Source organism: Lissotriton helveticus, chromosome 8 (genome assembly GCF_964261635.1).
Source record: "Lissotriton helveticus chromosome 8, aLisHel1.1, whole genome shotgun sequence".
Lineage (NCBI taxonomy): Eukaryota > Metazoa > Chordata > Amphibia > Caudata > Salamandridae > Lissotriton > Lissotriton helveticus.
Window position 1 is genome coordinate 1,551,323,620 of NC_136069.1, and position 14,323 is coordinate 1,551,337,942.

Below are 14,323 nucleotides of genomic sequence, written 5' to 3' on the forward strand. Positions count from 1 at the left end.
AGGGCGGTTCATTGCCCCACCCCCCCCTTCCAAGGGGCCCCGGTCCGCCACACTCGCCCGCATTCACATCCTGGGACACCAGATAGCCTCATTCCACAACTTGCTCACCACATCTCTCATCTCCATCATGTAATAAGCATTGCCCAGCTGTGACAAGTGCACCCCGTCGTCCCTAAAAACTAACGGCTCCGCAAGTCGAATCCCCTCATGACCAATCACTTTAATGTCATTGTCGCCACAGTAAAGTCTCATAGCCCTGTTGAGCTTCCTCCGTGCCCTCTCGATTGCCCCATGCTTCATAGCCCCCCTCCATACTTTCCTGGGGACCAATTCTGTCCAGGCAATGCAGGTCCCCGCAAGCCTGCCTTTCAATACATCCAAGTCCCGTTGCATGAGTTGCAAAAGCGCCAAACCGGACAGCTGCACCAGGTCGTTCTCCCCCAGATGTATGATCAACAAATCAGGGCATCCCCTCTGTGGGACCATCTTCGCGAGCCAGGGCAGTAGTGCCCCCCATCGCATGCCACCTTTGCCCCACCATTGTACCTCGTGCAAGTGTCCTTTCAGTCCCAGGTTACGGCCGTAAACCTGTCGCTCCGCATATTTGGATGCCCAATGCACGAAGGAGTGCCCAACAATCCATGTCACCGTCTTACTGCCCGGTCCACCCACGCAACCTACGAAGAAAAAGATGTTAGAAACAGAAACACAACGACATGACTCACCAACAACCTGCCAGGGACACCTCACTTCCTCACATACCTCTCGCAACAGCGGGACTTCCAACGACCAATTCTCCTTATCCTGTCCCAGGACCACCCCAACCTGGCCGCAGCTGTCGCAGCCCCAATTCTGAAAGAGTGGGTCCCGAACCCAGACGCATCCAGGCCCAGCCTTCGCAAAGCCTTGCGCAACACTGCCAATAATTGGCCGGCCGTCACTCTCGCACCAGATGCATGAACAAAAATCTCCCCACGCGCCACACTCACCGTCCCCAGGAAAGCCCGCCACTCAACCACAGGGCATACCACCCCGACCTCCGTCTCATTCAGCCACACCCACTTACCCCTGCCCAACTGGTCCGTCTTCGAGTATCGCAACCAAATCCCCAGGCGACCTCCATCCACCCGAACCTCCTCAAACAACCTGCCAGCCACTCTCCTAGAACCCAACAACTCTGACACCCGGAAAGCCCCGAAAAACATCCACACCATACACAAACGGAAAAGGCCAGCCTCAAACAGATCGTAACAACAATCCGGCAAAACCCCAACCAGCCGGACCAACAACTCAAAAGTGATCGCCTCCCGCAGCCTTCCCCCCCCCACTCCCGCGCTCCCTGCCCCAACCCCGTAACATCCTGCTCACGATCACACCTTTGGTCGGATCAAACCCCAGAAACAGGACACAGTAAAAGGATATCCCCGCCAATTTTCCAGAGATCGTAGCCGCAGTCAAACCCCTGTCAACACAACCCAACACAAAACGTCTCAGCCCCTGCCCCACATCAGACTCAGCACACACCACACTATCCCTGTTCCAGCCCATGAAAGCACTAAATTCCGACCATGCCAAACGATATGTCCTCCTTGTGGTCTCTGCCAGCGAACCCTCCACCAGTCCAATCATCCTCACTCCCCCAAGGCCCAGATGCCGGCCGGCAGCTCAGTCTTGCAAGTATCCGCTCCCGGTGCTAGGCGTCGAAACCGCTGCCACTGCGAACGAGACAAAGCATCCGCAATGTCATTATTCGCTCCAGGGACATGCTTAGCCCGAAACACCACATTCAACCGCAGACACGCCAACATGAAACTCCGCAACAGCCGCAGCACTCTCAGGTCCCGCGCCCTCTGATTATTCACCAACTCCACAACCGTCATGTTGTCCACATGGAAGAGCACAGATCTGTTCCGAAAGTCCTCCCCCCAGACCTCCAGTGCCACCAGCAAAGGGAAGAATTCCAAGAAAGCAATGCTTCTCCCCTGTTTGAGCCATGGAGCTGGCCAGTCCTCCGCACACCACCTCCCGTCCCAGAAAACACCAAACCCCGCCGACCCAGCTGCATCAGAGTAAATTTGGCATTGCCAGACCGCCCTCTCCTCATCAAAATCCAGAGACACACCATTAAAATCCTGCAAGAAAGTACTCCAGGTCCTCAAGTCTGCCCTCACTCCCATGGAAATCCTGACTCTGTGATGTGGAAGCACTGCCCCCGACATGGCCATGCCGAGCCGCCTGCAGAACGTCCGCCCTGCCCGCACTACCCTACACGCAAAGTTAAGAAAGCCCAGAAGTCTCTGAACTGCCCGCAAAGGAATCCGTTTCTCCCCAACCGCCCAGTCCAGGCATGCCAGTATCTCCGCCACTTTGGCCGCAGGGAGGCGCGCCATCCACTGCACTGAGTCCAGTTCGATCCCCAGGAACGTGAGGCAACAGCTGGGCCCAGCTGTCTTCTCCGGTGCCAAAGGCACCCCAAACTGAAGGGCCATGTCCTGGAAATGCGACAAGGCCCTGCCGCAATCCCCGGAACCCGCCCTCCCCAGGAAGAGGAAATCATCCAAGTAGTGAGTAACCTCACGGCACCCACTGAACTCACATCATGACCCACTGCAGAAAAGTGCTAAACAGCTCAAAGAGAGCACAGGAAATGGCGCACCCCATGGGCAAAACCTTGTCCACGTAGATGGCACCCCCGAACTGCATGCCCAGGAGCGAAAAGTCCGCCGGGTGAATAGGCAGTAAACGGAAGGCAGATTTGATGTCGCATTTCGCCAATTCCGCCCCGTCCCACAAACCCTCACCAGACGGATCGCATCGTCCACAGACGCATAGAGCACCCTAGAATCCTCCTCTGCAATAAAATCGTTCACTGACTGGCCCTCCGGCCATGACAGATGGTGTATCATCCTGAACTCCCCCTCCTCTTTCTTTGGCACCACCAGTCAGTAAACGGGCCATCCACCCTTCCTTCCTCAACCTCCTTCTGCAGTTTAGCAGCCACCACACTCGGCAATTCCTTCGCAGATCTCCGATTGTCGGCCCAACGCCACTCCCTGGGACCCTGATAGCCCACTCTAAAACCCTCCGTGAAGCCCCAGAAGAGACGCGCCGCCGCCTCCCGATCCGGGTAGCACGAGAGCCACGGGGTCATCGCCTCCACCCTAACCGGTCTAGGCGCCCTTCTGTCCAGGGTGGCCCCGCCCTCTGGCGTTCCTCCACTGCTCCGAGGGTGTGGTGAGGGTGAGGCACTGAGTAAGGGCATGTTTCCCGCCGCATTTGGAGCACTCGTGTTTGAATTTACAGGGGTACCGGGAACAATACCCTCTATTGTAGCTCCAACAAGCCCCAGTGGAATAACCCCCCGGCTTGGACTGTTGCCCAGAGACGATGGTGCTGGGCACTGAGCTTCCACCCGCCCCGCTTTGGTACGGACGCGGCGGAAAGGACCGATACACAACCGGCAAGCCGCTGGCCGTGTGTGTGGACGCAGTGGAGTGCGTAGACGCCATCCACTGAACCCAGAGCTCTTGATCCACCTCCCCCCAGCTCTTTTCCGGATTCGCACTGACCCTGGCCCGAAACTCCTCGTCGTAGCTCAGCCAGGCAAAACCCCCGAACTGCATCTGGGCCTTACGAATGATGTCCATGTATTTGAAAAGCGCAACTGCCCTATCCAAATACTTCTGGCAGTAGACACTGGCATAGATTAAGAAAGCTGACGTCCAATTTTCCATCGTCACCGGCACCCTAGGGCGCCTCGTCAGCTCCCACTCCTCCTCTTTGGACCCTTCCTTTGCCTGTACCTCCCTATGTAGCAACTTAAAAACGTCCACAAACTCGTGCCTCCAAATCCGCTCCCTCATTTTCTCCGAAAAGATGTGACCCCAATGGCATAGCCAGCCCCATATATGGCAGTTTCTTCGGCACCTTCACTCCCTTCTCCTCCTTACCCACCACTTTGTCCGTCTGCACCCCCAAAGTCACCGACTTACCGTCCACCTTTTCACCGTCCTCAGGCGGACCGCCCGATGGCTTCTCCCTCTCCCGCACAGACCCCTCTCCCACTCCCACAGACCTGCAGGTCCTCTTACGCCCCTCCCCACTCCGGGGACCGTCATCCCAGGCAGCCCACCATGCTCCCTCACCTGTGAGCGTCTCTGTCCGTTCCTTGGGCCGTCCCCTGGGCACCGGCACCTGCACCACCGCCGTCTTGGCCTTGGTCTTCGTCGCCGCCGTGGCCTGCAAAACACCAAGGTCGCCATTGTCCGCAGCGCCCCCTAAGCCTTCCAAGTCATCCCGCACCTCCCCGTCCTCCAGGTCATCACTCTCCGAGCCATAATCCAACTCAAGCACCGGTTCCAGATCCACACGCACATTCTCCACCTCTTTCACCGCCCTCTTCACACCTTTCTGCACACCTTTCTGCACACGCATGCCCACATCCATACGCGCCGCAGGGGCCCGAGCCCTCGTTGGAGGGACAGCCGCCGCGGACTGCCCTGCTGCTTCAGTCCTGCGTTTCGGAGCCGTCTTGCGCTCCGCCAGGCACCCCCGGGCTCTGCCAGCAGCCGCCGGCTTGGATCCCCTCCCACCCCTCAGGTCGCTCCAGCCTGAGTGGGCCCCGGCACCATCGGGCCTCAAAGCCGTCCTGGCCATCCCTACGCCCGCCATCACTCTCTGCGGAGGGGTGTCCTCCACAGACTTCTTGGCCCTGACTCTCCTTAGCTCTACCTCCCTCTCAGCCTCCCGTTCCTCCTCAGAGGTCGGGGAGGGGCACTCATCAAAGTCACGGTGCCAAACTGCACTCGCCCTGGCCCCGGACTGTTCAGCCCGCCGGGCCTCCCGGATCTGCTCCAGGATCCTCTCCCCCCTAGCTCTCTCTTCCCAGGAAGCGGCGCCCCAGAGCTGGGGGGCGGGGGCGGGCCATAGCCATAAAATTCAGCCCCTGTGGGGAAGAAACCCACCTGCGGGAACCCCGGGACCCACCCAGGCCCTCCCGCCATTGGAAACAGTGTGGGCCGCCCAGCCCCACCCCCCGTGGCCCCCACCGCCACCTGACCTGCCGGGGCGGGGGTGCCCGCCCTGGAGCTGGTGGACAGGTCGATGGGGCCCACCTCCTCCAGGTCCCCGTCCTCCCTGGTGATGCCCCCTTTCAGGTCAGCCTCAGAGACGATGTGAGCAGCCTGGTCCACGGACCCAGTCATCACAGCCCCACCCGGGGCCCCTCCCGACTCCAATGCAGGCCCAGAAATGGTGTCATCCAGCCCCGCCTCCAGCTCGGCACCGGCCGGCACCTGCAGGGGGCCCAGAAGCGAAAACGCGGGGGCGTGGGCCCCACAGCGGCCCCTGTCGCCCCAGGCACAAACTCAATCGGGGGGAAAACACGAGGGGGCAGGCTCTTGCGCTTCCCGCCCCTCGCCGTGTCCCTGGGCACTCCGCCCCCCCCCCCCGATCGAAAATCTGCTCTGCCGTGTCAGGCTCGTCGTCCTGACACGCCACCACTGCGGCCGAGACCCCGGCCGAGGCAGCACGTGTGCCCCTGGTGGCCCCCACCCACGCTTGTCCCAGAACCCCTGGGCGAAGGAGATCCTCCCGCCCGGCCCTCGCAAGTAACATCAAGGCCTCCCGGACCTCCTGAGAAGTGACGCCCGACATCGTGCCGAATTGCACGCGTCCGGCGGGAAAACTAAACCGGCTGCCGTGAAACAGCCCCCGACGCCTATCAAGCCGACCCAAAGACCCCCTACTACGCTACCAATGCAGAATCCCTAGCTAACACTAACCTCCCTTTCATGCAACCCTCCCGATGGTGCCAGGCGCAGGAAGAGAAAGTTCCCTTCCTCCCCTGCGCCTATATCCCCCACCCCCTAACTCCTCCCCTTCCCCTGCCTAGCCTATTAGCGCGAATGACCCCGGGGGAAGACTAGTCTGCGACTGTGCTTCCCCCGGGGCCCGGCATTCCCTATGGCCAGCAGATGTCGCTGTCGTCTCTAATTGAACATAGTGTAGCAATTTAGGACTTGAAATAATTGAGCACAAAGGTAACAAAAGAGGGTATCCATCCCAAGGATTGTATTGTAATTGCACTTATATAGCACTTACTACCCCTGATGAGGCGTTGAAGCGCGTTTTCGGCAATTAGCATGCTACTCCGGAATCCATAATGGATTAGTGGTGAATTAGTATAGTGAAAAATGAAAGTAATTTGAGTAGTGGATATGTTAGTTATTTGGATTGAGAAGGATAGTGGAGGGATATAAGAGGGAAAAAGATTTGAATGTATATAGTGCTTGCTACACCTGATAGGGTGTTGAAGCGCTTTTTCTGCGAGTAGCACGAGTAAGGGGCCGGCGCTACTGCACCGCCGTTAAGAGAGTGGGGCAGAGGAAAAGAGAGCTGGGTGATGGGACGGGCCGCCATTTTGGGCTTCTATATTTAAAGGGACGGTGGTGTTATGCGGAGTGCTGAGTGGACCGATAGGACGTAACTACACAGGGAGAGACGGATCAGCAGAGGGCTCCTGAAAGGTGGACTGTGGAAAAGGTCACTATGGCTGGAGGAACTAACTTTGGCAGAGGAACATCACGTGGGCGCAGCCACTGAACAGCGGAATACACAGTTGCTGGCTGTGTCAGCGAGGGGAGGCCGCGAGAAGCTAGGAGACACAGAGGGCGGGCCCGGATGAGCTACACACCGGATGGCGCTACAACAGAATTGGCTGTGAGCACTGCCTTACAGGCCCTGATGAATCGAAGTCCGGTTAGCGCTGCAGCGCAGTTTGCCCTATATACGGAGGCTACACGCGTGAGGGAGTGAGAGAAAATCAGGGGACTGGGAACCTGAACCGAGAGGCGGACAGCTGTATGGATGAGAAAGGAGTGGGACTGCGGCGCGGGAACAGCAGGAGGGGCCCTGGAAGGAACAACGAGAGCTGAGGGAGAGGCCTGACGCATCTCTCCAGCCTCTGAGTGCGCCCGCAAGAATAGGAGAGATCCTCAGTGAAACGTTGCTCTGTCTTGGACCGGGCCACAGCACCCGCCTCCCCCGCAACGACAAAGTGGCAAGATCAACTCTGAGGTGACCGGAGCGAGGGCCCCCCGCAATTCCAGATGCCCATCGAATGGCTGCGCGTTCCATCCTCCGTCAGGTGGGTGCCACTCCTTCGTCAGGATCACCCAGCATACACGCAGTGGGCACAACACCACGTACCACTCCTTCAGTCGCCGCAGCAATGGGGAAACCGAGAGCATCGCAGCACGCCACGGTCCCGAGACCGCCCCAGAACACATGCAAAAGACCCCGACATGGGCCTTAACTACAGCACCTCCACCCGACCTGTCCATTTCGGACAAACTGGACAAGGTCTTAAAGATCATGCATCCGGTCTTGAACATCGACCGCTGCGTCACAGGAAGCCAATGTAGCTGCTTCGTATACATCACCATGCTCCAGTAACTGTTTGTAACCATGTAACTTTTACTGACCTACCTACCCCCTACCCCTCCCCGCTCTACTCCTCTCCACTTTCCTGCTACTGACCTCTGCCCTCACCTGTCCTGGCCCTAGTCCCCACCCTGTCTACCTGTGAATTCTCCCTCGTCATTTGAGATCTAGCTATTTTGTCTGATGCCCGATGGAGCTAGGTTTAGCTACAGGGGAGAAAGGTCGGGGATTCCCTCCTTGGACGTCACCTACTCAGTCAGTCTTTATCCAGACTTCCTTTAGTCTCTCCTGTCGTCTCTTCCCGCATCCTCCCTCTATTGATGTCTCTCCTTCTCTCCTCTCTCAATGTATTGAGACTAAACTATTTTGTCTGATGCCTTGTGGAGCTACCTGGTTTAGCTATAGGGGAGATGGGCCGTGGACTCCCTCCTTGGTCGTCACTTGCCCAGTCGGCCTTTAGACAGACTTCATTTTGTCTCTCCTTGTTGTTTCTTCCCCTATCCTCCCTTTCTCACCTTCCCTGACCCCCCCTCTACGCTCCATTTTTTACCCTCCATATTCTCTAAATGTTTCCCATTGAGACCTAGTTATTTGGCCAAATCCCGATGGAGCTACCTGATAGCTATAGAGGAGATGGGTTTGGGGACTTCCTCTTCGACCGTCACCTACCCAGACGGACTTTGGGCAGACTTTCCTTAGTCATTCTGCCGTATCTCTCTCCCACCCCTTTAACCTTCCCCCTTCTCCTCTACTCTTCACTTATCTCATTTTCTATGCTCTTGTAATTGTTTGTCTAGCAACTGATGTAAATTGGAACTGATGTAATCGTGTAATTTTGTAGAACCTCATGTAAAGCGCTCTGATACATCCGGGTCTAGCCAGCGCTATATAAAACTTTTAAAATAAATAAATGAAATAAATACTCCGAGCCCATAAAGGATTAGTGGTGAATTAGTATAGTGAGATATGAAAGTGATTTGAGTAGTGGATATGTTAGTTATTTGGATTGAGAAGGATAGTGGAGGGATAGAAAAGGGAAAAAGATTTGAATTTATATAGTGCAAGGATGAAGTGCACAAGATGCAACAGGTAAACCTGGGTTCGAATCCTGGCTTTCATACTTGACCAAATTGACTTATCTTACTCAAATTCTTTACGTCAATCTGCCTCGTTTTGATTGAGTGCCAGATCCGATGCTGTTAAGAATTCAGGGGCAGATTTATTAAAATGTCACGCAACGCAGCAAGACAACTTGCTGTGCTGCATTGCAAGACAAGAAGAGGGCAGGAAAGTGCCCAATCTATAAAGATACAGCGCATTCCTGCTCTCTCCTGGCACCGGCGCACCAGTGGCTGCCAATGCAGGCACGCTTGCTCCATTGGGGCAGGGGTGCCTCCGTTGCAGGAAGGATTGTTCTTGTTCACGAAGGCAAAAACAATCATTACAAGTGTTTACCTCTTTTCTTGCAGAATGCAGCACATGTACAAAGAGGAAACAACAAGAAGAAATAAAAATTCTCCACCGAGAAGGGGTAACATTTTGACGCATTCCTAGTTTTACCGGTCTTGGTAAATCGGAGAATGGACCAAAATACATGGGTGGGTGCATGGGAACACCCACTCTCCACCCACATAACACTTTCCCGGAGCAGAGTACCACAAGGCAGCGCAGGGCAACGCAAGGTGGCCTTGCATGGCTTGGTAAATCTAGCTTAAGGATTGCGTTGACCTTGCGACACCTTGCGTGAGGCAGAGGCAATGCAATCTTTTGTTAAATCCGGCTCTCAGTTCAGGTTGCATTACGTAAAAACCTAATTTATGTATTGATTAATAGAGTCTAAACTGCTCCACATACAACAACATGGGTCTTTGTTGTTAAATCTATATATGCGGTTTAAAATCCTATTTGGAATGGGTAGCCAATATGAATGAACACTATTTGTTTGCCAGAATTAGAATTGGTGTTGCTGTTTAAAGTTTTTCTTTTTGCTAGGGCAGTCCTTTTCTGTTTCTCTTATTATATACTGCTCTGGCAATGATTTGGTATAATCTATGACACATTTCCTGTGTTTTGCAACTTTTATAGGTAGGCTCAAATTCAGGGGAATATTTACAAGTCCCATTTGCCATCCGAGCGGCACTTTTTTTTACGCTTCGGTGGCGTTGCACCATTTCCCATATTTACAAGGTGGCGCTAATCCACTCAACTGGCTTAACACCCCCTTGTAAATATGCCCCTTTCTCCCGCAGTTCTCTGCGGCAAAGGGGTGTGCCATGGGTGTTGCATTGGGTGTTCCACCACAACACCTATTCCTTTTTCACGTTGCCCCAGATTTGCATTCTGCAGCACACTTAGAAAGAAGAAATCGCCATGAATGATTGTGTATGTGCAGGAAGGTCTCCCTTCTTGCACATAAACAATTACCCCTACAGCGCAGGCACCCTTGCAACATGGCAGGAGGGTGCCTGCGCTGGCGTTAGGCAGCATTTTTTTGCACCAGCGCTAGGGGAAACATAGGGGTGCGCTACATTCTTGTGAAGATGGTGCATTTTCTAGCTGCAGGCTGTTTTTATTAACTTCTAGAGGTTACCACCAGCCTGGGTTTGTGTTGATCCAAGACTTTTTCCACCTAGGGCTGTTAAATTGAGATCTGCTGTATTAGACTGACAGACACACTTTTGTACTATGTTATTCCTTTGACTTTATTTTTATTGCCTATTTTATGGTACATCTTAGCGAAATAAACAAATTTTAATAGTGAGGACTGTCTTATACACATTGCACATGACAAACTGACAACAGTTCATTTGTAAAAACTATTTCCTCCAACAGGTGCCAGTGTATTAATGTAAAGTGATGCACCAAAGTGAACCAAGCATTCGGGTAATAACCTTTTTTTAATCTGAAAGCTTCCTTGGCATATTTGTACATGACATTTGCATGACGAATCTTTAGCTGGCCTCTGTTTTTACAGCCAAGCAAGACCCCTGGCTTGGCATTGTGCCAGCTCTCCCTGTGCACGTGCTGACTTGCCCACCTCTGCTGTGAACTGAAAGTGACTGCATGCTCCTGTGGATGAATGTAAGGGAATGTGTTTGCATGGCTTGGGGGTTTCTGCAGCTGGCAGGGGGAGACGGATGTTAAAAACATTATACCATACTGAACACGTACATGCCTAGCAAGTGATGTGAGCATCCTTCCCCGATGCAGGTCCCCCTTCATCAGTTACAAATGGGTTGTACTTGATCCAGTTTGTGTCTTATGAGGTTTCAGACATCTGATTGAACAGAAGAAACATAGAACAATTCAACTGGTTCCAGTTGCACCTTCTAACTGGCCATTACGGTATAATTGGGTCTATTTGTTCCAGTTGGTATTTGCATCAGACCCGATGACTCTCCCTTGTTTTTTTCCACTTGACATTTGAGGTATGAATTCATTTTTGCATTTTGTTTGTGACACCTTCAGTCAATGTCGGGAGTCTAACCAGAAATACTTTGCATGTTTGACTTTTAGATTCCTTCTTTCAATGGGAACATGTGAACGTCAGGTCCTGGGGTGCGTTGTTCTGTTAGCAGCCAGCTGTCTAGCAGCAGGGGTGAATTGTCAGTTTTGTGTTCTCACTACAGCCACTGCAGCAATTTGATCCCCAGGGTTATCTATTTATGTCGTTGCGATGCTCTCCTGGGTTATTTCTTAAAGATTGTTGACACAATGCGGCTAAAACAGGATGCCTTCCTTCCAGTTTGTGCGATTCTTGGAAACGTGGAGTTACTTTGATGTGTGTTCCAAGAAATATGAATCATGCATTATTTAATAGGATTGGGGAGTCACAAGATCAACTTCTATCAAACTACTACTTTCAGTCTGCGGCAACACACTTTTAGCCAGCAGATGTCGCTGTCGTCTCTTTGTACAGCATCAGATGAAAAAGAAGCAAATAGATAACAGAACGTTTATATATGTGTGTGCGTGTGTATATATATAAATAGATATATACATAGATCACTGAAAAACACAACGTCTAAAGTGATGTTATAGTTAAGTGAAAACATCAGTTAAAATGTAACATTTCAGCCTAAAAAAAACACTGAAATTCACCAGTTATAGTTAACTGAAGAAATTATAACTCCAACCCCATCATGCACAGTGTCGTCATCAATTGTGTAATTTTGTTATCAATGATGGTATAGAATATTTTATGAGTGACATAATATGTGAGGTCATAAGCACTACATGGCCGAGGGGATGAGTTACACGTTCTTCAGTTAACTATAACTGGTGAATTTCAGTGGGTTTTGGTTTTGTTTAAAATGTTGCATTTTAACAGCCATTGTGGTTTTTTCAGTGAATCTCCAAGGGTTTTTAATGGAAAGTAAGATATTATTACTATGCGTAACTATAACCGCACTTTAATCTTTGTTTTTTTTTCAGTGAATTTCTAATATTTTTTTCCATAAAGTAAGATTGTATTACCATACGTAACTATTCTAACAGCCCACGCTGCATATGGCCTTTGGCTGTTGCACTTCATGGGGTTGGCAATAGGGCCTGACATACGGCCAGGTCTGCACCCACCACATGCGGGAGGCTAACCCCCCGCTGCAAACAGCCTTCACCTGTGCCTGCATCCAACACCCTACAGGCAGACTAACGCCCGCTGCACAAAGCCCTTTTTTCGAATTATTTTTTTGATCTCATGTGACTCTTGTGACAGGATCTTGGGTGCCGGGGTGTTCCCTTGCGCTCCCGCAAGACTCTCTCGGGTGCACAAGGGGCTGCGCTGGCTCCCGAGATACTACCATGTGATGGCAGCACCCTAAAATAAAATAAAAATGTATTGACCCCAGGTGGGGTCCTTCATGGCCCTCCCCTACCTGGCCTTAGGGGCAGGTTATCCCTACCCTGTCTCCTGATATCTTTGTTACGTTCCATAAAGGTACCCTAATACACTCATCAAGAGACAGAGGTCATAATTGGAAAGTTTAAATAAACTTGTAGGCAAATATATTGCCTCAAGCAATCGCTAGTTTGCAAAGAAATGCACTTAGACGTATTAATGTACATGCATGATGAAGTCTGTTTTTTTCTGTATTGCTGCCCAGCACAGAGAGATATTAAATAGCTGAGGAGTAGGGGCCAGGACAAACTAAGTGAGGGGATAGAATTCTCCCAAGACACCAATGATTATGAGCAATCCAAAAATGTATTTTCAATGGAAAGTGCACCTTAACCATAACTACAGAGTCACTATTGCCACTGTGTAATATAGATATACACTTATGTAGATATATACAGATAAATATACATATAGACCCATGCATGTGATTCTTATTTAAACTTCTTAAGTAAATGTGTAGGCTCATGGATTGCTTCACACATGTGCTACTTTGCAGTGAAATGTACCTTGGCATATTAACTGTGTGGCAAGGTGTAGTGTCTGTTTTTCTGTATCACCACCCAGGACGTGGCAGCATTCAACAGCCACGTGGGGCCTAATGAGGAGGCTAGGATGAACAGGCATTGACCCCATCTGCTCCCCCACAATCCCCGGACCCCAGATTAGGAACCACTAAATTAAATCATTGGGAATAATGGCCACCCGTATTAACGTGAAGAACTTCTTCGTGATAGTTTCCAAGCTTGACGTAATGCCTGCCCAGCAATCTTTGAGCAAAGGACACTGGACAACCGCGAACATGATAAGCATAGAATGGATCACATGGATACAGGTGAGTTGTCCTTGAGGTTCAGTTTGTGAAAGTTTATGTGGGTGTATTAGTATTTTAGGACTATGATTGAGATGATGTTGAGAGCATAATCCATACCCTTTTCTAAAATTATTAGTATTTATTCAGGCTGAAGGTCTACTTTGAGTTGATTTCCCTCGTCATTGAAGATGTTATCATCTCCGGAAGAGATGAAAGGTTGTGTCGAGTAGTTCACCAATTTCCAGTGGGAACAGCGCATTTGTTGGGCAACATAAACTTTGGGATGATGCTAGACTACTTCCGTGAACCCCTCTCAGGTTATGTTGTCCTGTATGCCAGCTAGCTCACAGTGCCAAAATAAGCACCCCTAAACTGAGATAGGTAGCAAACGGTTTTGGCAACCACAGAACATGACAACCCTGAGGCCCCCGGGAATCATGGTAACAGACCTAGACCCTATTTGCTCAGTCACTTGTGCACTCTTACTCTCAGAGTAAATATACAAGGGATACACTGAAGAGCGTTTTTCAATATTTATTGTACCATCGCGATTCTTGTATAGAATATATGTGCTGCAATGATCAATAAACAGAAGCAGATAAGAGTGATTAGCAATATCAGGACACTGAACAGGATAAACAGTTCCACCATCTTGCTAAAACAATGTATGTATGTGAGCATATGAAACAATATCTAGATCGCGCACTCCTACAATGCGTTCCCTAACCTGAGTGTCTAGGATGTGTGTGCGCATTCTGACAGGAATTCCCTATTGGATGGTCCATCCCCGTTATATGAAGGGAAAGAATGTAGGTCCCGGTCTTTGTCACAGGTTGGACTTCCCTCCTCGCAGAGGGTTCAGGAAGCAGCCGGGCTGAGGTTTCAGCTTGTAGTGACCTGGCAATGAGAGCATGTGCTTGTCTGCCTAAACCTGCAAATGCTTGTTTATTTACAACAAAAGGCATCCTTGTTCTCGAGCTGAGACCTTAGTCAGGCCGACATTGTTATGATCTATTGATAGCTGCCTCGCCTTATGGATGGAAACAAATAATGACATTTGCACAATGTGTGTTGAGTCCTTCTTTTTTTTTTTTTTTTTTTTTATTAGAGTACGTGTATATATAATACAAAACGATATCCATTTGTTTCCAGATTTGAACATACAATAT

The 14,323-nt window shown here is 51.1% G+C and overlaps 1 protein-coding gene across 1 annotated transcript; it reads right to left on the bottom strand.

Moving 5' to 3' along the window:
- Window positions 1–63: 63 nt before the first annotated feature.
- On the bottom strand, window positions 64–3,734 carry LOC144773922 (uncharacterized). Its single transcript, XM_078658982.1, has 2 exons — window positions 3,570–3,734; window positions 64–732 (listed from the first exon to the last, which is right to left on the bottom strand). Exons 1-2 carry the CDS (start codon window positions 3,732–3,734, stop codon window positions 64–66), a joined length of 834 nt encoding a protein of 277 aa, XP_078515108.1.
- Between the last annotated feature and the right edge of the window lie 10,589 nt (window positions 3,735–14,323).